General features: G+C 42.2%; 1 protein-coding gene across 24 annotated transcripts in view; it reads right to left on the bottom strand.

The window, feature by feature from the left end:
- GPHN (gephyrin) overlaps positions 1-25,379 on the bottom strand; it is a 671,572-nt gene that overhangs the window by 299,797 nt on the left and 346,396 nt on the right. For all 24 annotated transcript variants that reach the window (XM_042462503.1, XM_042462537.1, XM_042462555.1 and 21 more), the window contains one exon: positions 17,381-17,515. In XM_042462503.1, the coding sequence (XP_042318437.1) occupies positions 17,381-17,515 (135 nt within the window). The remainder of the gene's footprint in view (positions 1-17,380; positions 17,516-25,379) is intronic.

Here is a 25,379-nt window from a genome sequence, read left to right as displayed (position 1 = left end):
CAGGGCTCATTAAAAGCTTTTAGTTTTGCAATTTAAGGCCTTGCACCCTAACCTGCAGCTCGGCTAGCATGGTCTATACCATCTAAGAAACTAAGAACTACAGGCTAAGGATTATTGGTTCTTCCAACAACATGTATGGCTCTGTCAAATCTCTGAGCCTTTCAATATCTAGCTCCATATTTGTGAAATAGTCTTTCTTTGTATGGAGGAGGATCTTATTCGTTACTACAAAGGGTTAAAGACCACTCTCTTTAATTCACTACATTAAGCTGCTGAATGTGCCTAAGACTGCTAAGACAGGTAATAACTGGTGGGTTGGTAGAGATTTTATTTTTAGTATATGAGCCGTCAGATACCATGATTGTAAGAAGGGCGGTATAAAAATAAAACTTTTATTTATTATTTATTATCAGCACCCGGAGGACGAAGCTGATGAGCTACAGCTGCTAATCATAGCAACAAGGTCATTCTACTGCCTGCGTGCAGGAAGCCTGAAGATGAACATGTGTCTGTTTAGACAAGGGGACAGTTTTCTGTGTGGGACAGGAAGAGGCTGAGTTTGTAGGACCACATGGCATTGTGTCTATATAAACTCAGGGACTTCCAGTAATTGTTGTGGGTTTCTGAGAGAGGAGTGGATTGTGAGTTCTGTGTAGTAAAAGTCGTGTTGGTTATTTGGTTTGCACTTTGTAAATAAAGATAAGCACTTTCGGGAGCTTGGCGTGTCTGACTGTTAATCAGCAGAAGCCTGGCAGTGAAAGCTGGACAGTTCCCGGTGACCTGCATTCCATCAGGAGCCCTGGTGGCGCAGTGGTTAAATGCCTGTACTGCAGCCATTCACTCAAAACCACAAGGTTGCGAGTTCAAGACCAGCAAAAGGGCCCAAGTTCAACTCAGGCTTGCATCCTTCCGAGGTCGCTAAAATGAGTACCCAGACTGTTGGGGGCAAATTAGCTTACTTGCTAATTAGCTTACTTGCTGTTCACCGCTATGATCTTTGGAATAGCGGTATATAGATAAAACAAATTATTAATTATTATTTATCATTTCTGGAAGACATCCTTCTGCTGTTATCTTCACTGAGGGCTGTGAACAAGTTTTTAAAATTGTCAGCTACTCTGCTATACTCTGACAATGGTTATGGGCCCAGCAGTTGTTGACAATGGTTCCAGTTCCAGCCAGTGAAGTGCAGTTGTCGGTCTCCAGTTGTTGGAAGAAGCCAGCAGGTGGTGAGTGCTAAGAGATTTATTGCTGTTTGGTGCACACAGCAGTGAGAGCTGGGAAGAAAGCCAAAGCTGTTTAGCCATGGAGGCTGTGAAGTTTCCCAAGCTTAATGAAACCAATTACAACGCGTGGAGTTGTTATTGTCAGTCACTCTTGATAAGAGAAGGTCTTTGGACGTGGTAAAGCGTACTGCTACTGCAGCGGAAGCTGAGGAAGATGAGAAAGCCAGAGCCACTATAATGCTGACAATTGAGCCAGGAGAAATAAACCATGTCTGGGACAAGCCGACTGCAAAGGCTGTTTGGGATACTCTGAAAGATATCCATCAGTCAAGTACAGCCCTATCACACATGATCTGGTGTGCAAGGCTGTATGGATGTAAAATGCAGGATGGCCAGTCTCTGGAGGAGCATTTGGAAACAATCCAAGATTTGTTTTGCCAAGTGCAGAAGAGAGGTGTTGATATCGCAGAGGAGCAAAAGGCTTATATTTTGCTTGGCAGTCTCTCAAAGGACTATGAAAACATCCTCTATAGTTGCCAAGGAGTGCCTCAGCAGCAGATAACCTTGGAGCTCGTGGCAGCTCGAGTGCTGGAGGAGAGCCACAGACGCCAGTATGAGGCAGGGCTCAGAGCAACACAGACAACCCATTCATCAGAGGCTTCGCAGGAGGTGCAGCAGCTGGAGAGAGCAGCTGGTTCCTGGGTGAGAAGGTGTTTCCACTGGGCAAGCCTGGACATTTAAAGCAGGACTGCATGGAACTTGCAGCAGCTAGGAAACAATATGTCATGGCCAGCCAAGATCAGCTCTCAGAGGAGGAGGACGAGCCTCCTCCAGAGCAAGAGCTAATTGAGGCTACACCAGGTGGTAATCCTGCTCTGCCAGGTCCCAGCTGTGCTCTCCCAGCCCCAGAGGAGGAGGCCCAACCAGGTCCTAGTGCTAGTGAGAGGCCTCCTGTGGTGCAACAGCCTAGTGGTGACTCTGGGGAGGAAGCTTGCCTGGATGTGCCTACAGTGAATCCTTGTTATACGCTGGGGTTTGGTTCCAAGATCCCCCATGTATAACAAAATTCGTATATGCTCAAGTCCCATTAAGTATAATGACATAGCAAAATGGTGTCCCTAATAAAAAATGGAACATCAAGGTAAATTTATACTTTTTTGGAACATTTTCAAACCGTGTATGCTTAAATCTGTGTATAACAAATCCGTGTATAAGAAGGGCCGACTGTACTTACAAACAGAGAAGGGCTGAGAGTGCTTGCAGGTGCAGATCCAAGAGGATTGCAGAGAGGCAATTAGCCAACCAGCCTCAGGTGGCACGGGGGAGAGTTTCCCTTACTTAAGCTGTAGAGAGGCCTCCACTCAGTCCCAGAGTTTATTGCATGATCCCTTGGTGTGATTGCTGCTGGCACTGGCTCCTTGTATCTTGACTCCTTGTTGCTTTGACCTCGGACTGGACCCTTGTTATCTTCTGGCTGCTTTGACCTTGGACTGCTTTGACTACTCTGACTCCCGGTATCCTGACTTCGGCTTGGCTTTCGGACTGCTCTGACTTCTGGTATCCTGACTTTGGCTTGGCTTCTCGGACTGCTTTCACGCTTACTCTTTGCAAGGTCTGTGTCCTGCTTCCACTTGCTGGGCTAAGCCATTCTTATAGGCGTGTGTCTGTGTGTGCTGGCTGCAGTCCAGGACAGAATAAACTCTGGCCATAATCCAGCTGATAACAGAATGGCAGAAGCAGCTCTTGTCAAGGAACTTTTGGAGCACAACCAAAAGCTGACAGTTTAGGTTGCTGTGCTCACTCGAGCTGTGACAGAGCTTCAGAACCATGACCCAGCTCCTCAGCTTCCTCCGCCCCCCCAGCTCAGACCCAGAACAAAGTGCCTTACTGCTCTGCCTGAGAAATTCTCTGGAGACCAGGCTATGCTTGAGAGTTTCTTGGCCAGCTGCAGTTTACATTTTCGGATCAGGAAGGCAGATTTCCCCACTGACTCTTATAAAGTGGCCTTTGTTATCAGCCTGCTGTCTGGCCCAGCTAGCAAATGGACGACACCTTACTTGAATGCAAACAGCCCGGTGCTTGATAACTGGGAATCCTTTATTAAGGAGTTTAAGGAGACTTGGGGAGACCCAGTTAAGACAGAGACTGCTGAGCACCGGCTATTGACGTTGCAGCAGGGCCGGGGTTTGGTGGCGGATTACTCTGTGGCTTTTCGCCTTCTTGCCCAGGATGTCACCTGGGGTGACAGTGCCTTGCAGGCTGTGTATCGGCACAGTCTGTCGGCTGGGATCCTGGATGAACTGGCCCGCCGCCTTACGGCTCGGAGAGAGGCTTGACAATCTGGCCTTCCACCCCCTTCGGTCCCTGTGTCATCGTCTCCTGCAGTTGCCCCTGAGGCCATTGCTCCTGGAACCACCGAGGCACCAATGCAGCTGGGAGGAGCTCGGTCCCGGCTCTCGGGGACAGAGAAGGAGTGGAGGAGGCGGGAGGGCCTTTGCCTGTACTGTGGCCTCTCTGGACATTTTGCCAGGGTCTGCCCAGCCAAGGGATGTTGTGCCACGCCGCCAGGAAATGGCGCACCCCAGGTGTAGAGCGGGTTTGTCACCTGGTGACCTGTTCAAAACCTGCCCCTGCTACTTCGGTCTCCCGGAGGGACCTCCTGCTGGTGGCTGCCACCCTGCGGCTCCCATCCATGGAACTTTTGCCAGTAGGAACCATGCTGGATTCGGGGGCCTCCAGCTGCTTCATGGACTTGGCGTTTGCTCGTCGGCATGGGATGCCCATGGAAGCACTGCTTGAGCCCCGGCCGGTGGAGACCATTGACAGACGGCTTCTCCGATCAGGCCTTGTGACTCATCAGATGCCGGTGCTTCACCTTGAGATCCAGGACCATGTCAAGGAGCTTCATTTTTTGTTAGCAGCGGTCCCTCATTTCCCTCTGGTGTTGAGCATGTTGTGGCTCTTGCGGCATGACCTGCATATTTCCTGGTTCCGGCGGGAGGTGCTCTTCAGCTCCGAGTACTGCCAGGAGCATTGTTGGCCAGAGCGGATCCCGGCTGCGGTGGTGGCGGAGGCTCAGGAAGGCAAGGTGACGTTGCCAGAGAAGTACCGGGACTTCACAGACGTTTTTGATAAAAAGGAGGCGGACCAGCTTCCCCCACACCGGCCCTATGACTGTGCCATCGATCTGGTGCCGGGGGCCCCTATTCTCTCTCAAAGCTTGAGCTGGCGGCTCTGAGGGATTTTCTAGAGAAAAACCTGCAGCGAGGCTTCATTCGTCCCTCCAAGTCTCCTGTGGGTGCCCCGGTACTCTTTGTCCACAAGAAGTGTGGGGAGTTGCGCCTCTGCAATGACTACTGGGCCTTAAACAAGATCACCGTCTGCAACCGCTACCCCCTGCCATTGATTCCAGAGTTGTTGGAGTGGCTCCGCCATGCCAAGGTCTTCACCAAGCTGGATCTTCGCGGAACCTACAACTTGGTGAGGATTCGGGCTGGGGACGAGTGGAAGACAGCCTTCCAGACTCGGTACGGGCATTACGAGTATACAGTCATGCCCTTTGGACTCTGCAATGCCCTCGCTGTCTTCCAGCACTTTGTGAACGATGTATTCAGGGACTATTTGGACTGGTTCGTGTTCATCTACCTGGATGATTTCTTGATCTACTCCCTGAACCAAGCTGCCCATGATTCCCATGTGCGTGCCGTGCTCCAGCGCCTGAGGGAACACTGCTTGTATGCCAAATTGGAGAAGCGTGCTTTTGATCTCCAAGAGGTAGACTTTCTGGGGTACACTGTCTCAGAGCAGGGTGTGGCCATGGACCCAGCCAAGGTCAAGGCGGTGTTGTCTTGGTAGCCCCCTCACAACAGGAAGGATGTGCAGCGGTTCCTGGGCTTCGCCAACTTCTATCGGAAGTTTATTGCGGACCATGTGGCCCTCACGAGCCCCATCTCCCAACTGTTGTGGGGGAAGGGCCAGTTCCTGTGGACGGCGGTGGCACAGACGTCGTTTGAGGCCCTGAAGGTGTGCTTCACGTCGGCCCCGATCCTGCAGCACCCAGATCCTCGCACGCCCTTTGTCGTGGAGGCGGACGCCTCGGACGTGGCCATCGGGGCGGTGCTGCTCCAGCCCGTGGGTCCCCAGGGGCATCTTCTGCCTTGTGCCTTCTACTCGTTCCCCAGTCTTGGAACCGGCAGGCTCTCCTGCAAGTCGGAGTACGCCACGTGCCCAGAGAGGGAACTGCAGTCCACCATTCTTCGCCTGGAGAATTTTGTTGCAGCGCCGAGGGAGGCTGCGTTGGTGGACCAGATCCGGGAACTCCAGGGCCGGGATCCGTTGGTGGCACAGCACTTGCAGGAAGGGGACGCCTCGCCCTTTGCCATGCGGGACGGCCTGCTCTACCACCGGGGCTGCCTGTATGTGCCAGCAGGGCCGTGTCGGGAAGCGGTCTTGTGCCTGTGCCATGACTCCAAGCTGGCGGGGCACTTCGGCTTCTGCAAGTCTCTGCACCTCCTCACCCGGGAGTTTTGGTGGCCTCGAGTTTAGGTGGAGGTAGCCAAGTATGTGGACACATGCCCAGTGTGCCATCGGGCAAAGGATCATCTGGGTTGGCTGGCGGGGTTGTTGATGCCACTGCTGACGCTGTCAGGGCCCTGGAAGGTCGTGTCCATGGACTTCATTATGGACCTGCCCCTCTCTGCTGGCTGCACCACCATTTGGGGGGTGGTGGACCTTTTTTCAAAGATGACGCACTTCGTGCCATGCGCTGGTCTTCCCACAGCAAAGGAGACGGCCCGGATGTTCGTCCAGCACATCTTCCGACTTCACGGCCTGCCTGAGGGTGTGATCTCGGATCATGGAAGCCAGTTCACTGCCCAGTTCTGGACCAGTTTGCTCCGGCTCCTGGACGCCCCATCTGTCCTCGACGCATCACCCAGAATCGGTCAGATGGAGAGGACCAACGGGAGGCTACAGAGAGATGTGAGGATCTGTGGTGGGAATCTACGCCTCCTGCCATTTCACAGATCTTCAGTCTCTCTCCAGCACAGAACAATCTTCAAGGGCATTAGTAAGTTCTGGCACCACATTCCAGTTAGATTAGGCTGGTTTCTCTCTGGGCCCAGCAAATAATGATACTGCAAGCTTTCCTCTAAGTGTATGGAACATTGGGCAATATTATTTTTCAGGCCCATGCCAGGTGTATTCTAACAGCCAGCCAACACAATGGGAACTATTCCTTTATTCACAAGCCAATTCATTATCAGCTGGGGTATCTAGAACACCATTCTGTAGCACCAGTGTCAACAGTATGCATTAGTACTTTGTGGTAAGTAGTCTGTACCACAGAAAAGAACGTACAGGCATCAATTTCTTCTTGGGTACATGCTGCTAAGAAAACAAAGGAACAATCTGGTGAAGACCAATTTGCGTGTTCACAAAAGAATGGATGACAGAGAGAACCAAGCATATTGATGGTACTGTACCTCACATCAAGCTAATATTATTTGGAATTGAAGAAGGCAAAATAGCTCATTTTAATAATAAAAAATACAAAAGAGAAAAGATAGATATACATATTGGCCATGACAGACATGTGATGGGAACCTAGGTTTCTTAAAATATGACAATCAGGACTGTTTTCTTTCACTACCTGATGAAGAAAGTTCTAGATTCCTATAACAGCTACAATGACTACAAAAAGATGTTAGCCCATGGGAGAATTCAATTATGGCCACCATTTTCACATGAAGAGACAGCAGTCCTTGAAAGATGTCAAATGCAGGGAACAAGCAGTGGTAGGCTGACAGGCAGAGTCAGAGCCAAAAGCAAGTAGGGTTTCAAGCACTCTATAACTCTCTCTCTCTCTATTACCTCATCTCATCCTCATCCTTTATCTGTCTCTGTGTGCCTCTCTACTTAAAATTAGGCTGTAGGTTGCAGATTCCCATCTGATACAACATTCCCTTTCCTCGCTTTGTATTAACTGAATATTTTAGAAAGTCTGCAATATTTCATACCTTACATAGACTTAATAAATTTTGTAGTTGCTCTGGGACATATGACATGTATACATATATGCAATATTCACATGCTTCAATATCTGAAAATGATTGTTATATAAATGTACTACACATGGTATAGATGTGGTGTTTTCATGAAAAAGTGTTCAATTGTTGTGAAAAGTGTGCCTACATATATTTTAAAATAGACATTGTGAATCAAATGTTCACTTTTTTGTCAATTGATTTATTTTCTTTTTCAGATGGAATTTTCTGTATGTTTAGGATATATCATAATTATTCATTATTTATTACTTTTAACAAACTGGTATCTCTAGGGTTGTAAGTATACTTTGAAATTACTGGGAAGAACAGAGCAGAGGATAAGTACAAGTAGCACTGTCTAATGATGCAACTGCACTCAAGCTGAAAGAACATTCAGTTGATGACATGAACAAAAGTGAAAAAAAGTCTAAAGCTGCACAACATTTGTATCAGAAACATGGAATTTCAGAAGCATGCATCAGGAAAAGCTTGAAAACATAAAAAACGGAAATGGAAAACATACATATAGCCATGCTTGGTATGAGTGATTTAAAATGGACACGAATGGAGCATATTCAATTAGATAATTACAGAGTGCTTTACTCTAGAAATGACAATTTCAGACAAATGATGGCATTAATAATGAGGAAAGATACAGCAGAAGTTGTCAGGGTGTACAATGTGAAGTCTGTCTGAATACTATCAATATGACTCCTGGGAAAATCTATTAATAGAACTGTGATTGTCATATATGATCCTACCACAGATGCAAATGAGGAAGAAACTGAAAGATTCTATGGAGGTATCCAAGAGGAAAACATCAAAACAGGACATGTTGATAATCACAGGTGACTGGAATGCAAAATAAGAAACAAAGCAGAACCAAACATTATAGGAGAATTTCTCCTAGGATCAATAAATGAAGCAGGAAAGTGACTGATTGAATTTTGTGAGGCCAATAGTCTGTTTATTAAAAACATGTTCTTAAGGAAACCCAAGGCATGAATGTATATGTGAGCATCACTAGAGGCCAATATAGAAATCAAATAGGTTATATAATTAGAAGCAGATGAAGAAACTCTATCCTGTCTGCAAAAACAAGACCAGAAGCGGATCATGAACTGTTAATATCAAAAATTAGAGTAAAGCTTAAAAATGTACACCAAGGGCCCATACAGACTGGCCAAAGTAAAGCTGCTTCGGATCACTTTGGAGGTATGCTGTTTAAATGCTGCATACATCCTAAGAGGCCAGAAGCCACACCAAAGCCACGCTCCAGTCCTAAGGACTGCAGTGTAGCTTTGGTGCAGCTTCTGACCTCTTAGGACATAGGCATCATTTAAACAGCATACCTCCAAAGTGACCCGAAGCAGCTTTATTTTGGCCTGCCTGTATGGGCCCCAAATTAATCATTGTGCCAAAATACAACAGAAGAACATTTATGTATAATTTAAAGACCATTTAAAGAACTGATCTGTATTAATAAGCCTAACTCACAGGGAACCAGAACCACACTGGACTGAAGCCATGGACATTATCAGGGAAGAATGCAAAAAGATACTGTAGCTAAAAAGAAAGAAAAGCCGAATTGAATGACAGATGAATCTCTTAAAGCAGTTAAGTAGCAAAAGTAATAGATGACAAAACTAAATGGTGACAGAAAAAGGTAAAGCAAAAGTAAAAGGTGACAGGAATAAGGTCAAAATCCTGAAAACAACAGTTCAGCAACTTGCTTATAGGGATAAAGAGAACTATAGAAGTACCTCAGTTAAAAAGATACTGATAAAGAAACTCAAGCGCTTTACAGACCGCCTGTTTGGGGCGGCCTGTAGGCACTGCTTTTCCTGCTGGATCAGGGCCTCAGCTTCCAGAGCAGCAGCCTCCGGGGCCCCGATCTGACTCTTTCCAGGCCACGGGGAAGCGGCAAAAGGCCGCTTCCCCGTGGCCTGGAAAGGGGTATCCTTGGGGCTTCAAGCCCCAAGGACACCCGGTGGTGGCAGGGAGGAGGAGAAAGGTGCTGCTCGGCCCCTTTCTCCCTTGCGTTGCTGGCGCAGCCATCTAAAGGCTGTGCCAGCGACGCAAATCGCGGAAGGAGCTCCGTTTCAGAGCTCCTTCTCGTGCCATGGAAAGGGCGCTCTATGCGCCCTCACACTGCGTGACAATGTCACGTCCACACCACCCCGTTTGGAAGCGGCGCATTCGTGACGTCGTAATGGCGGCCCCTGTGTGGAACGGGCGCCACCATTTTGTACGTCCCCAGGACGTACTTTACACCTGTCTATAATGGGCCTATGTTTTGCTAAGTTTACAGTCGGCGTTAGGCATCTGTGGAAGATTTGTTCTGGGCCCCCCCCTGCGGATACCAAAATCCACGAATGCTCATGTCCCATTGACCCCAGTGGTAGCGCGGCCATGTGGCCATGCAACCATTAGAGACAATGGGACTAAAGTGAAGTCGAAGGCTTTCATGGCCGGCATCCATAATTTTTTTTGTGGGTTTTTCGGGCTATGTGGCCATGTTCTAGCAGAGTTTCTTCCTGATGTTTCGCCAGCATCTGTGGCTGGCATCTTCAGAGAATGTTTGCCTGGAAAGGACTTGGCTATATATATTGTGTGATGTGGAAAGGCAGGAGTGATTTGCATGTGTATTGTTGGTTGCTAACGGCAGTCCTCAGAGTGTGAGGGTCTGCACAAGAGGACTAATGTCTGCTTGATTAGTGCTCATTGTCTGCTGGGAAACCCCTGACCCTGGGAGATTTCTCATTTGCATTTGTCTTTATCTTGCTATCTTTCAGGACTGGTAGCCAAACCCTGTTTACTTTAAGGGATTCCTCTTTCCTGTTGAAATTGTCCAGGTGTTTGTGGATTTCAATGACTTCTCTGTCAGGATGCACATGCAAATCACTCCTGCTTTTCCACATTCTCTGAAGATGCCAGCCACAGATGCTGTCGAAACGTTAGGAAGAAACTCTGCTAGAATATGGCCACATAGCCCGAAAAACCCACAAAAAACAATGGGACTAAAGTCAGTCAGTCAGTCAGTCCGTCCGTCCTTCCTCCCCCTCCAAGGCTTCTGCCCTGGGCTTGGCGTCGGGGTGGAAGCTGGAGCCCTGTTGGCCGGCGGAAGCTAGAGCTGGTGTGGGGCTTGGAGTGTTGGACATGGGGGCAGGAGGATCCAAGACCCAAGCCTTGGCCCTGGCTCCAGATCCCTCCCGCTGATGGGGCTCCAGTGCAGACTTGTCACCCGTGGATGCCCAGATCCACAGATGGCAAGTCCATTGATACCGAGGTCCCTTTGTATTTACTTATCTAAGAATGATCTTATCTTGTTTCATTTCACTTGTTATTGTTAGTTTTGGATTAAAAGTTTGCTGAAACATGTTGAACTGCTCCTTTATTTTGAGGTCTACCTATCTTTATTCTTTCCATGTTATTTCTGATATTGGTATCAGATTTTCTGTTAAAGAAATAATGCACAGGAACACATTCACTTTTTTATCTGAGGTATTCCTGTATTATAATAATCAATACAAAGAACAAGAAAGCAACAACAGAAAAGGTGAAACAAGAGATCTCTTCCACAGGATCTGATAAATTAGAGGAAAATTCAGACCAAGAACAGTGATGTTATATGACCTACAGGGGAACACATTATGTTATCAAGAGAATTTTAAAAAAATATGGAAGCAATACACTGATGAGCTACATAAAGAGACAAAAGGGTGACAGATTCCTTTAAGGAAGAACGATCTGAATATTAATCAACAATTTTAGAAAGTGAATCAAAAGAGTACTTGGTGGAAATAAATCACCAGGAACAGATGACATACCATATTTTAAGTCTGCCTTATGAGCCGGAATTAAACCCCAGAGACAAGTGAATGGCATAGCCACCTCCGTGTCTCTGGGGTCCTTGCTGGGTCCTCTCCCAGCCAGCAGGCACTCGTGCTGGCTGGAGGAGGCCTCTCTAGAGGCCTGAGAGAGGATCCTCAGCGGCTGGGCTCTCGCTGCCATTTTTCCCCCCAAAGGCGACGGCGAAGCGGCTCCAGAGTTGGCCGGGCCAAGTAAAAGGGCCAGTCCCGGTCCCAGTGTGTAACTTATATATACACTGGACAAGGGGCCCCTGGCAGGACACAAAGCAGAGAAACAGAATCGTTTCCCATTGGCAAGACGGCCAGACATTTTATCACTCTGTTTAATTTATATGCAGAACAGATAATATGGAAAGCAGGATTAGACTTAGAAGAAGAAGACTTGAAAACTAGGGGAAGGAATCAAAAATTTAAGATATGCAGATGAAACATTACTTGCAGAAAATAGCAAAGGCTTAAAATAACTATGGATGAAGGTTAAGGAAGAAAAGGTTACAGGTGACTATTAAGAAGAAAAAAATAATGATCACAGATAATTTACAGAGCTTTAAAGTGGGCAACAAAGTAATTAGAACAGTCAAAAATTTACTATACCTTGGCTCAGTCATTAATCAAAATAGAGACTATAGTCAAGAAATCAGATTGACTACTAAGACTTGGAGAGGTGAACAAGAACAAACTATTTCAGATGTTTATGGATTCATCATGTCCAGGTCCAGAAGCAGATGAAAGACCCTTCCTTCCTGCCTGTGGAGGAAAAGGAGAGGATGCAGGTACTGCTCCATCATGCCTAGGTCCAGAAGCAGATGATAGGCCATTCATCACAACCTCTACTGCCCATGACATGGAGGGAGAGAAGAACCTGCAGTATCTGTTGGACTTAATCCTCCCTGCCCACCATTTCCTTTTGCATTGTGCCAGGTCAGGGAACTGTCAAATTGTTGGCCATTCTGGGAGCGTTTGTGGCCGAAGAGAAAGGTATAATGATAAAGATAAAAAAATATCATTAAATACCAAAGCGAGAATCATCCAGGCCATAATATTTCTGCTTTCTTTGTATGGGTATGAAAAGTGGATAGTGAAGAAAGATGACAGGAAGAAAATCAACTGATTTTAATGGTGCTGTTGGAGACAAGTTCTATGGACAGCACGGACTGCTAAAAAGACAATGAATGGGTTGTAGAACAAATCAAGCCTGAATTCTCACTAGAAGCAAAGATGACCAAACTGTTATTTGGACATATCATAAGATGACAGGATTCACTGGCGAATATGATAACGCTGGGTAAAGCAGAAGGTGGCAGAAAAGAGGAAGACCACATTACAGGTGGATTGATTCAATTAAGGAAACACCATAGCTTTCATTTTTCTGAGCAGGGCAGTTGATGATCTTGGCAGTCTCTCATTTATAGGGTTGCCACAAGTTGAGGTCAGCCGTATATAATATAAGAACAAATGGCCTGGCCAAGCTAATTTAGTTAGCGGGTTATGAAAAAAGAACATAATAAGTTTCTATATAACTTTTGGCAGATTGCTTTTTATTATTCTGTTTTGCATAATAGTCACACTGTCTAATAGCAAGAAGATACAAAGAAATTGTGACTAACAGATACAAGGAAATTGTGACTAAGGAAGAATTTACTTTTTTAAATTATTGAAATCTTTGACCCAGTTACTGATTTTTATTCTCAAACTCTCTTCCTCATTTTATACCTAAGTTAGTATAGCAACAAAATGAGAAATGTAATCTTCTGCAAATTAAATTCCCCATCATGCTTGCTGAAATGAGAATTAGATACAGCCTTTGGCTAGATAAGTAAGCTATAGTGCAAATATTTAACAGTAAAGAAAGAGGCTTAGTTGTAATGAACATTATTCTCTCTTCTGTTTTTTTCTAATTTCACTAAAGTATAGTTATATTGACTTAAAAATGATGTAAACAGAATGGAAAACCAGAAACTTTATTGGAAAGTTTTAACCCTTTAAGACATTTATTAAAACTGTTTCCTAGAAAACATTCTTTTAGTACAGCTGTCACTACAATATGCAGTTTCACCTCAGATTTCATTTTATTATATTTATAAGGACATGGATGGTAAAGATGGCTTTCAAATGAAGTTTCATCTAGTTTAACCTAACAAGTCAAAGCGATATCAGCACCAATTTTTACATCAAAGTTACCAGTTTTTATATGAAAGATGTTTTGTTTTGATCCACATAGTTTGTCCAAATCAACTGCAAAATGTGAAAATGGAGAGAGATAACAATGTAAACACTGTGGCCTGTTACAGACTGCCAAAATAAAGCTGCTTGGGGTCTCTTTGGAGGTATGCTGTTTAAATGCTGCATGCATCCTAAGAATCCGGAAGCTGCACCAAAGCTGCACTCCAGTGCTTAGGAATGGAGTGTGGCTTTGGCACGATCTCCGGACTCTTAGGACCCATGCATCATTTAAATAGCATACCTCCAAAGATGACTCGAAGCAGCTTTATTTTGGCAGTCTGTAACAGGCCTGCATTTCCTAGAAAAACAGCTATCATAGTTGTTAAAGTTATTGCCTTTTGCTGCTGGCTATATTCATTTACATAGAATGCTAATTTGCTAGAAAGGATAAGGATTTTGTTAAAATGTTGATATTAACTCAGCGTGTGACTTTACTAAAAATGACCATTATTATAATGGTCCATATTATATATATATATATATACACACACACACACACACACACACACACATATAATATGAAAAAGTAAACTAAAAGATGTGATTTTGAAGAAAGCATAGTTTAATAAAATTAGAAAGTTTCATATATATAGGTTGCGTCCCCCTTATGCTTGGGACCACAGGTGTTTTGGATTTTGGATTTTTAAAACTTTTTTGGAATATTTGCATATACATAATGAGATAGCTTGGGGAAGGGGCCCAAGTCTAAACATGAAATTCATTTTGGTTTTGTATATATTATATATACACATAGCCTGAAGGTAGTTATATACACAATATTTTTAATAATTTTGTGCATGGAACAAAGTTTGTGTATACTGAAACATTGGAAAGCAAAGGTATCTCAGCCAGCTATGTGGATGATTTTGGGGTATATCAGATTTCTGAATATGTTGAAGAGCAGTTGTTATTTTTCTTTCCCCAATTTTCTTCATACTGTAAAGGGCTGTATATTCTTGGAGTTGATTTTGACAGAGCTCTCAGACAGGATCAGAACAGATGTGAGAATGGAAGTCAAGACACGAATTCACCAGCACTCTTGAAATAGAAAGCATTACCTTTTACTAAACATCTTTTCTCTGGGAAAAACATAGCATGAAAGTACAAAAGAAAACTTCAGACCTTGCTGATGTAATAATATTTCTTTAGTCATTCAGTCAGCACACTATTTAAATTTTACTGAATGAAACAGCACTTAAACAATGTGAGACCTTCCAATGAAGTTCAGCATAAGATAGAAGGAAAGAATATTCTAGCAGCACAGTAGTACTTCACAGAATTCTTAGGCACATGATTCCTTTGAGTTAGTTGCTATTACCAAAAACTTTAAGCACTGCATTAGTACAGCACTGATATACCTAGTAACAATCAAGCACTTGTCAAGGAGTAAGCAAGCCCATCAATACAGATAGCCAGGGATACAGGGTTTATTTAACAGTAATAACTATAAATCACCAAGGCTTTTGAAAGAATTAAAAACTCATTCCAGGCTTGTCAGAAGAATCCAGCTTTAAGCAATGAAGGTTTAGAAAGTTTTTTAAAGTCTATGATTAATCACCACTGGGATTTTGGAATCTTTCAATGATATGCCTTTTATTGGTTACTTTAGTGAAGCAGGGGTACAAAAAAAGACACTATGCTAATCCAGTATGATTTTAAAAATTGTAGAAAGTATTCACAGCTCTATCCTAGTAATGTAAAAACAACAAATGCAGATATACTTTTATGGATATTTAAACCGCTACCAGAAATGGGGTCGGCTGATTTAGTCCGACAAATTTGAATTTTCCATATTTTTCCCATGTAAAATCTTGAATCATAGATAATCTTGCACCAAAGACTAAATAAAGTCCCTATATATCCTCTCCTACTTCCAAGTCACAGTGAGGAAAAACTTACTTCAGTACATTTAACAGCCACTCACTACTCTTTGACCTGCACACTTACATATACAAAGGTTATTAAGCTAGCTCAAGATGTGTGATGAGGTCACAAAATAGCTGACTGTATATATAGTAGTTTGGGAACTTTTACAAGTGACTGGTACACATGAATTTAAGGGCATATACATTTGAAGTTAAGTGGGAAACTGGAAGACAAGAAAAATATAACCCTCAAAATTTGAGGGATCTCAGTCCAGCAATATTAAAAGCTTTACACATGGAAGGTCCAAGCCTGTGCCTAGGATCCAGGGGCAACTGAGCAATGGAAAGAGGTGGGGAAACACAGTGGCCTGTTATCAGCCAGAGTACATAGTATTTAGTTATATGGACCAGTGATATGATTTAAAATAAGATAGCTGTGTATGAGGACTAAATAGTATGTATGCAATAAGGAAAAGATTTGTTTGATTACACAATTCCAAAGTATTCATAGGTTTTAAAAATCCTTGAGAGTAATTACTCTTGGCCATATAGTGAGAAACAATATTCATACAAGACAATTATGATTCTTGGTTGCAAGGGATTTCAACCATCCTATTCAACCCTTTAATCTTTTAACTTTGCATAATTTAATTCCCAGAAGAAAATACATTAGAATGGATTTTTCTTTTTTTCAGAATATATGTACTAGTCTACAAAGTTGCCAAACTTTTTTTTTTTTTTTTTTTTGCTTTAGTTCACATATTTTCTTTATGGAACTCCTCTTTACCAATAACCACTGTTAATACAAAATTTCAGTCTCTCTCTTTTATTTCCTTTGAACAATAGTAATTGACAAAAAAACAGAAACAGTAACATTCTGCTTAAAGTTAGCTTCTATAAACATTTTCTATTATGACTTTTTTCTACACAGAGAAATTAAGGCACAGACCTCAAGAACTGAGCCTATAGTTCTTACTGCTCTTATTAATTCACTTTTGATAAACATCAAGGCTTTCTTTCAATGACAGTATCTTTAAGTGTAACATCCCCCCCCCAAAAAAAAATCCTCAATGAAAGAAACCAAATTTAAATATTTAACTAAAGGGGCAACAAAAATCTATATGAAATGTATTTCAGCAATATTACTGGTCTGTTATAGTCAAGGCATGTAATTCATAATCAGTGGAACAACACTTAAGCAAAGATAGCTCAGTGGCTAGATTGTAGGTTATTATGTCTTTCTGACACAAAGTGAATGAAACAGACCGAAAAATTAACAACTACATACTTGCAATCATTTCAAGAAGCAAAATACTGTTACAAAACCATGGTCAATTAAGCAAGAGAGGACCATTTTCCCCATTAAACATGGTAATAATGTTGAACATGCCAGAAAGAAAGCTTTGTGATAAGAAAAACACCATCTGAATACATGTTCTGAAAATCATGACATTTTAAGAATTCTTCTTATGTGCTCAGCGTTACTACAAGTATACAGTTAGGGTGATTTTTATACCAAACATACTGGATTACCTGCATAAATAACATTAGTGTCAAATAGTATCTAAAATCCTGACTAGCAATCTCAGAGGTTGGCATTAAAACTTTCTACAAAATTTAGAATTTCCAAAGAGAAGGCAGCAAGTATCCAAGTTAAAGAAAAAGTGTTTGGCTTGAAAGTGTTTTAAAGATGTTAATATGCAACTGAAGCAGAAAAATGCTACAGTTCAGAGTCTCCAAGGTTTTTACAGAAAATATACTATTAGTCTAGTTCTGTTATTTGGGGGCAGGATTATCTGCACTCTCTTGGGTAACTGAAGCACTGTAAGGGATTCAGATACTCATCATCAGTATGATAATAAGGTACAGACAACCATTTTCACATATAAGAAACCTTAGTATATACACTGGCAGGCTTAACAGCAGTAGTTCTAACATCAACCTAGTGCAAGACTTTTCATGCTTTTTCTTGTATCACACTATTGCTTAGGTAGCAATACATGTACAAGTAAACTATGCTATCTTTCACTCATTTCTAACTCTCAACTGTATAATCTTGCATGCAATTTAACCTTCAGCACCAGAAAGCATTTATCAGTCAGATACATTAGACATTCCACCTCTGAGTGTCAGCCAGGTATTGGACTTACTTTTGGTGTTGGACAGGAAGCAGTGGAGAGGCGAGAGGTGGCCTGGGCACGAGGAGATTCTGAAGGGGTAGTGCTAAGTGAAGCTGTGTCTCGTGGAAGCACCTGAACACCACGAGATATGATGGAATCTGGAATCTAAATATGAAAACACAGTGAATTATTTTGTCTATAAATAATAGTGATTTGCAAAGTAGTTCAGTATCTATATACACAGATTTAAAAATAGATTAAAATATAAATTTCCCCACATTCTCCCATCTATCCTTAGGCAACATGACAGCAAAGGACCTATTGCTGGTTGTCAACTGCCTAACCTTGACAAAAACAAAAAAGTGAGCAAAGGTTCAAAAGACGATCTCAAGGAAGAAAAAAATCAGAAAAAGGGATCCTTTAGACTGGTTCTATGACATTTTAACCTGTATAAGTTAAATCTGAAACTTAGGGAACCAATAGCAGCAAAGCATCACCTATGGCCAAAGAGACAGATTTTATACCATCATATTTTATGCCATCATCCTTTCAGAATTGTCATCAGTTATCTCTTGGCAGTGAGAAAAACCAGAAGCTATTCAGTTATATGGTCTCCCTCCATCTATGGTTCTGCTTGGGACTATTCTCCCCTCTGACCACTATAGAAGAGTAGCAGCACAACCAAGCAGCTGCAGTAACATCTAAGGCCTTAAAAAAGGATATTTGAATCAGTATCTTCCCAGAACCTTAATCAATCATTACTGACTGGGAAAAAATATTATGGATTTAATTCATATCCCATCTTTCTCCCAATGTAGCACCCAAGGCAGCTCACAATATATTGTCTGTCTCTCTCTCTCTCTCTCTCTCTGTGTGTGTGTGAGAGAGAGAATTTACTTTTGCTTTTTGTGAGCTATCTTTGAGACCTCTTTCAAGGTAAAAAAGATTTGACAGAATTATTTATAAATGAAAAAATTGGAAAACTACATAAGATTATAAAATGATTTTCATTTTAATATCACAAGATCAAAACAGTGATAAACACCTTACTGCACAATCTAAGTTAGATTATACAGTTGAGAGTGAGAATTTAAGTCACAACTATAAAATGAACTAAAATTGTTGGCGACATCAAACATAGAGCAGCCAGTATGTAAAATAATTCCCCTCAAAAGGGGAGTGGGATCATTATGAGAAATGTTTAGTCATCTCCTGCAAATATAAAGCACCAGAAAAATTTCATAGTCCCAGGTTTAATAAACATTTATTAATGTAAGGGATGGTGGCAAAATTCAACAGGCTGAGGTCTAGACTGGAGCTTAAAGTAACATATTTGTCTCAGAGAAGTGATTAGAGGCCCCTGACTTCAAATCTGAGTTGGAGTACATTTTTTAGCTAAACACTGCTTCAAAGAGCTACACCTGGGAAAGCTACTATTGGTGTTGGGGGGGAGGTGCACAAAAAGCCTGCTCCTGTGGGTGATCTTCTTTCCTCAAGGAACTTCTGCGTGAAGTGGTGGCCATTTGTCTACCTTGACTGCAGTTTTCCTGGAGGAAGGCCTTGAAGAATTTTCTATGCAAACTTGTTCTTATTTTTGCTAAAGAAGGTGTTCTGAAGAACTACCACAGAACTGCATGGAGAAAACTATTCCCCCACCACAGGGGGATCCTGGACTTGCCAAAATTGTGGGACGGCTAGCTTTGATAGCAGGGCTATTTCCCCAACTGTTGGGCTGCCTCAGAATTGTGGAACGTTGAGGAACAGAGACAGTTGTTTCCAAATTAATATGAGATATACAGAAGACAACTCATACAGCACTATGCCTTAACCTTTCACAACGGTAGTAGTAGTAGGGGCAGCAGCAGTAGTAAATTATTTGCCCATAATATCTAGCCAATGTGGTGTAGTGGTTTCAGCACTGGGCTATGACTATGGGTTCGAATTTTGATTTGGCCATGTAAACCCACTGGGTGACCTTGGGCATGTCATGCTCTCTCTGTCTCAGAGGATGGCAATAACAAACCTCCTCTAAAGAAACTTGCCAAGAAAACCCTGTGATAGGTTTGCCTAAAGGTCACTGTAAGCAAAAATTGTCTTGAAGGCACACAATAACAACAACAACAACTGTACAACACTACATAATGGAAGCCCTGCACAGTTTTTAAAATTTTCACATTAAACCGCCCAGACTTGATGTAAAATAATAAAGCATTAGTAACATAAATTAAACTACTGTAACACACATTAAGTGAAAAATATAAATTAAGGCGGGTTACATACCGCCATTTGGGACGTCCCCAGGATGTCCCAGTTTAAAAAAGGGGCGTCTCTTCTAGATGCCCCTACTCCTGTTACGGACTCTGTCCGTAACAAATGGCGGCGGCTGTTCCACACGGCCGCCGCCATCTTAACGTAGCGGACGCTGTGCCTCCGCACGTCGCGTGGTGCTTATGACGTCGCGAGGGCACCATTGGCGCCTTGCGGCGTCATAACTGCGACGCGAGAAGAAGCACCATTTTGGAGCTTCTTTTTTGCTCCGCGCGGTTTGGCTGCTGCGGCTCCCTCGCAGAGCAAACAGCAGCGCCGGGTCTGTAACAGATCTAAGTAATTATTTATTCACAAATATATTAGGATACTTGCAGAAGGCAGAGAGCAAAGGTTGTTTTAAACAAAGGTTGTTTTCGCCAAACTATTCTATGGTATTATGTAGTTCTGAAAAACATATTTATCCAGTATGATAATTTTCTTCAATACCAGAAATCTCTTTCATGCTTTTTTCTGCATAAGTATGTTTGATCCTTCCATTGTTATTTTGGTTTTATTTTCAGTTAAAACTTGTACAAATATATCTAATCATCTTTTTAAATTGGAAGTTTTCCTTTTATAGTATTAATTTATTTCTTTATTTCAAGAATTTATATTCTGCCTTTCACTCACAATGGGGTTCAGCCTTAAAACTAATTCACGAAATTTCAGAAGTAAAATTCAGAAAGTGAGCAGTCAACGTCAGTAGAATACGAGATAACAGGAAGAAATGGACACAACGATATGAACAGGGAAGCAGATGGAAACGAAAGCACTCTTTAAGCCTTAGGGGCATGAAAATAATATACCAGATTAATACAAATGAATGGAGAAGAAAACACACTAAGATTTTTGCTCAATAGAAGCAAATTACATCATCCACTATAAAAGCCTTCAAAACGGTCTATTAGATCATGAAAGGAACTGGTGTGTTCACTATTTTTCTTATGGTAGTCCCCTTTATAGTCTACATGCTTATTTGGTACAGTGCCCAGGGTAATGAGGAAGCTTTGCATTCCCCTTTCTTTTTCCTCCCTACCCTTCCCCCTCTTTTCCACTAATGGGTATATACTCCACTGAGTTTCAAGGTCATAAGGCTTTTGCTCAGTAGACAGAGAAGAAATGGCAACAACAGAGCAGAACAAAATATATATATATGAGTATATAGAGTGAAAGGATATGGTGGCAGAAAATACATATAAAATAGAGACAGACTGCTGGGAGATTATCTGGTAGAGGCAAGCCACATGATGTCCTAAGGAAAAAAACCTTTGGAATTCATTGGGAAACCAAATCCTATTGCATAAAAACCAGAAAATCTGAATGGTAATGGCACTTCTACTGTTTTCGCATTCAGATTCTACTCCGCAAAAAGGTGTGTAAGAATGTAAGGAGGCCTGTTACAGACTGCCAAAATAAAGCTGCTTCGGGTCTCTTTGGAGGTATGCTGTTTAAACGATGCACACATCCTAAGGATCCGGAAGTGCACCAAAGCTGCACTCCAGTGCTTAGAAATGGAGTGTGGCTTTGGCGTGACCTCCGAACTCTTAGGACCCATGCATCATTTAAATAGCATACCTCCAAAGAGACCCGAAGTCTCTTTTAAAGCAGTGCTACTCAAAGTGATGGCCCATGGACTTCCATCAGCTGCTAACCTGCAGCATGTTTCAGGCTCTAGTACATCAAGTTCACTTTGGGGTTTGTCCCCATGTGTGTTTTTAAGACTATTACTGATAATCTATTTAGTTACATTTCAAAAGATCTTCCAGTTATCTTCCAGTAACTTCAGGCTCAACTCTATTCCTACTCAAAGAAAAAAATATTAGTGATTGAAGTCAAAGGCTTTCATGGCCGGCATCCATAGTTTTTTGTGGGTTTTTCGGGCTATGTGGCCATGTTTTAGAAGATTTTCTTCCTGATGTTTCGCCAGCATCTTTGGCTGGCATCTTCAGAGCCACAGATGCTGGTGAAACGTCAGGAAGAAAATCTTCTAAAACATGGCCACATAGCCCGAAAAACCCACAAAAAACTATTAGTGATTGATCTTCTGACATCCTCACTATCCTCAGGTTTGCATCCACTGTTACATCAATTCAGTCTTTACTGTCACAGGCAAATGTGGGATGAATATCTGAAAGTAAACGAACTTATATGTGGTTCAGGAATTTTCCTATTATTAATTATGTGTTTTCCAACAATCTCTAAATCTGTGAATCTTATACATAATATAACTTTTTAGAAAATTTATGATTGAAATTGCTAATGTGCTACAGAAGATTTTGTTATCTTTCTGCAAAAGTTTCTCTACAGTCTCATTCACACTATGGAAATGAACCGGTGTGGAACTGGTTTATTTCTATGAAGATCACACTTGCCCCAAGTGTACTTGGTTTGCGGGGAAATGGGGAATGAAAAGCCCACTTAAACCAGTGCATCTGGCACCGGACTCCTTAGCGCAGGGGTAGGCAACCTTTTTGAGCTGGGGGCTGGGTTGCTGTCCCTCAGACAACTGGGGGGCCGAAGCCAAAAAATAAATAATGAAATAATTTTTTTAACAATTAAATATATAAATAAACCAGGACAAATGTAGGGCAAAATTTTCAAATGGAAGATTTTTTTTTTAAAAAATGGAGGACACACGAAAAAATTTGCTGATTTTTTAAAAAATGTTAATATAAATGCATGTTTCTGAGGCTTCTATAGACAATTGCCCCCCAAAGGCCCCGGCAGCAATCGGCGGCAGGACTGGGCTGGGGCTGGTCCCAAGGCCTCGCCGGGCTGCATCCGGCCCGCGGGCCGCAGGTTGCCTACCCCTGCCTTAGCGGTTCTTTTTAAAAGAGCTACAATGATCCGCAATCTTCAGTAGTGTGACTATACTACCGAATCAATTCAGATCACGCTGCATCACTCCTAGATATGGGGGCATCTCCATTTTAAATCAATACAGTGGCAAATGTGAATGGCAATAGAGTTAAAATGGCACTGAGAGATTTGATCACGGTAAACGTAGTGGGAACACCGAAGTGATTCTGAATCAGTTCTGAATTGGCACAGAGATGCAAATTTCTTCATTCAAAAAAGTAAGTATGAATGACCCTACATGTGCTTTATCAGAAATGTCTGATTAGCCTTATTTCAAAATAATACAAAATAACTTTAAAACAAGTAAACACACTATAAAATCCTATATAAATTCTATAGCAATTAGAAAAGAGCTAAAATGTCAAAGCAGGTAGAATTTTTTACAGCAGAAGTTTAAGAAACTAGGCATTTGTAAAGAAAATATTTTGGTAATATAGTGATTTCAGACCAAATAGTCACTTCCCTGAAAACAATTGGCACATACTCTTCTATAATCTTCATGTATTTTTTCCAATAAAAATAAGATTAAAAATAGTTTTTCACTGAAAAACAGTATTACTGTGGGAATATGCTTCTTTTTATGAATGCTGCCTTGTTGTGAAGAACAGCATGAAGAATAATATGTATAACAGGGACAGGCAACTTGTGACACTTGTGACATTGTTGCTGTTGTTCAACTGCAGGTTTCAATAACCAAAGCCAGCATAAAAATCATGCATGATGGTGGTAGTTTCATCCTAATAGGTGGAAGGCTACAACTTACCCATCCTTGATTACATATCTCACTTAAGCAATCACTTTTAACAGCAATAGCAATAGCAAGTACATTTTTATACCACTTATCAGTGCTATTAAGCACTCCCTATGTGGTTTACAAATTGTAAGCTAATTGCCCCCAGCAACCTGGGTACTCATTTTAGTGACTTTGGAAGGATGCAAGCCTGAGTCGTTTGAGCCCTTTGCTGGTATTGAACTCGCAACCTTATGGTTTGTGTGTGAGTGGCTGCAGTACAGGAATTTAACCACTGTGCCACCAGGGCTCATCAGAATCCTTACATAAATATGCTGCACTAAGTTTGTATTACAGAGTTTTACTGTAAGCTTTATTATCATTCAGGCAATGTTATATTATACTTCTTAATATTAGTAATTCAGGAGAAATTAATAGAAAAGTATTAAATTACCTGCAAGACATTTGTAATAAACCAAATGATGCTGAAATCTGTAACTATGCATGTATTCAATATGAAAGGTTCAGTGTTCAAGGTTCTTCTCACTGTAAACCTGAAGATACTAAAGATGGGAGGTGGGGAATCAGGGCAAACCTTTTTCTTGGTTGAAGGGAAGCATATACCCCACATCTTCCTTCTACTGTGCTAAGCTCAAGGCCCTGGTTACTCTTTCATTAGTGAGAGTGGCTGGGAAAGCATACATGTCCTCATTCTTTGAAGCAGTAACTTGGCCTCAGGGAGCCAAAGGCTTTTTTTGTTTTATTTTCCTGGATGCACAACTCCATCTTGCTCGCCCATTTCATTAATGTCTGGGAAAGGAAATACCCCCCTTCAACTAACATCTGGGATTGCAATATCTGTATCTGAAAAACAACAACAACAACAACAACAACATTGACAACTATCCATCCCTGCAGCCTTCAGCAACTTAATGTTTTCTTCTCCCTCACTGAAGCACGGTGGAGAAAGTTTCATGTAGACATAGGAGAAGGAGCAAGAGCAAGAGGTAAGCACAGCAATAGAACAGTAATTGGGGGGCGGGGGGAAGCAAGTGGAGAGGAGGAGTAAAAACAGACCTAGACAGTGACTAAAAGGAGACTAGGAGCAGTAAAAGGAGGGTTGACTAGAGGTAAGGAATAAGGGGTAGTGTTCCAGGGAGACAGAAAAGAAGGATGGGTGGGAAGTTGAAGACAAGCTAAGAAGAGAGGAGAGAGATGGGAGGAAAAGGATAACAATAGAACACATTCTGTATTCCTCATGTTGCTTGAAGTAATCCACAACTTGCTTAAGGGCAAACAAATCAGTTAATTCCACTGCTGCAAAGAGCTTCTTTTAGGAGGGTGGAACTTTTGATGAAGTGTTTAGCTATAGAAACAATAGGATTAGAGCTGCAATCTCTACTAAATTGAAAGGAAATTAATTTATCTCTGCCTCCACAGGAAAAAGCAGGCAGAAGAGCCCTGCACTTGATTTACTTTGTCGACTGAGTGAGCATGCAGGTAAAAGAAGCAGGAATATCACACTTACGTTACTATGGGAATTGTTCCAGCTAACTCTATTCTGCTATATACTCACTCTGAGGGAAAACTGTTGCGTGGCTGGTGCATACCCACTCCAAAGAAACACTTCACTGGGAAAGGGAGAGAAAAGGAGACACCTTTGCTGTGCCTTGCACCTGAATTCCCCTCCCATATCTCTGAGAATAGTCCTGGGAACTATGGATTTCACTGTATTCCTCTGTTTTTCTCCTTTATTCATACAGTATCTCCTCCAAAACACCAGTGAGAATCTGGTTTCCTCCCTCAGTCAAACATCTCGGGAAATGTGAAGGAAGAAGGGGGAAGGTCAAATGGAAGGAAGCTGCTTTCTCTCCTGTTGTTTTTTCCATGACTTTGTAGCTCACCATATGTTCAGAGGGTGTATGTAGTGGAGACGAGAATATTGATGCTTGCTGACAGGACAAAGACAGGCCCACTATGGTGATTAAATTAAATTATAGTTCCTTCACTGATGTCCATATCCTAAGCTAACTAACACCATTCGACTCTGATTTTCCAAGTGAAAAGGATAATATTGCCCAGATTCCAAGAGTAATGTGATGGAGTTATTATTTGGCACAACATGGGGATTTT

This window comes from Sceloporus undulatus, chromosome 1 (genome assembly GCF_019175285.1).
Source record: "Sceloporus undulatus isolate JIND9_A2432 ecotype Alabama chromosome 1, SceUnd_v1.1, whole genome shotgun sequence".
NCBI classification, from domain to species: Eukaryota; Metazoa; Chordata; class Lepidosauria; order Squamata; family Phrynosomatidae; genus Sceloporus; species Sceloporus undulatus.
This window is presented reverse-complemented; position numbering and strand designations above follow the sequence as displayed.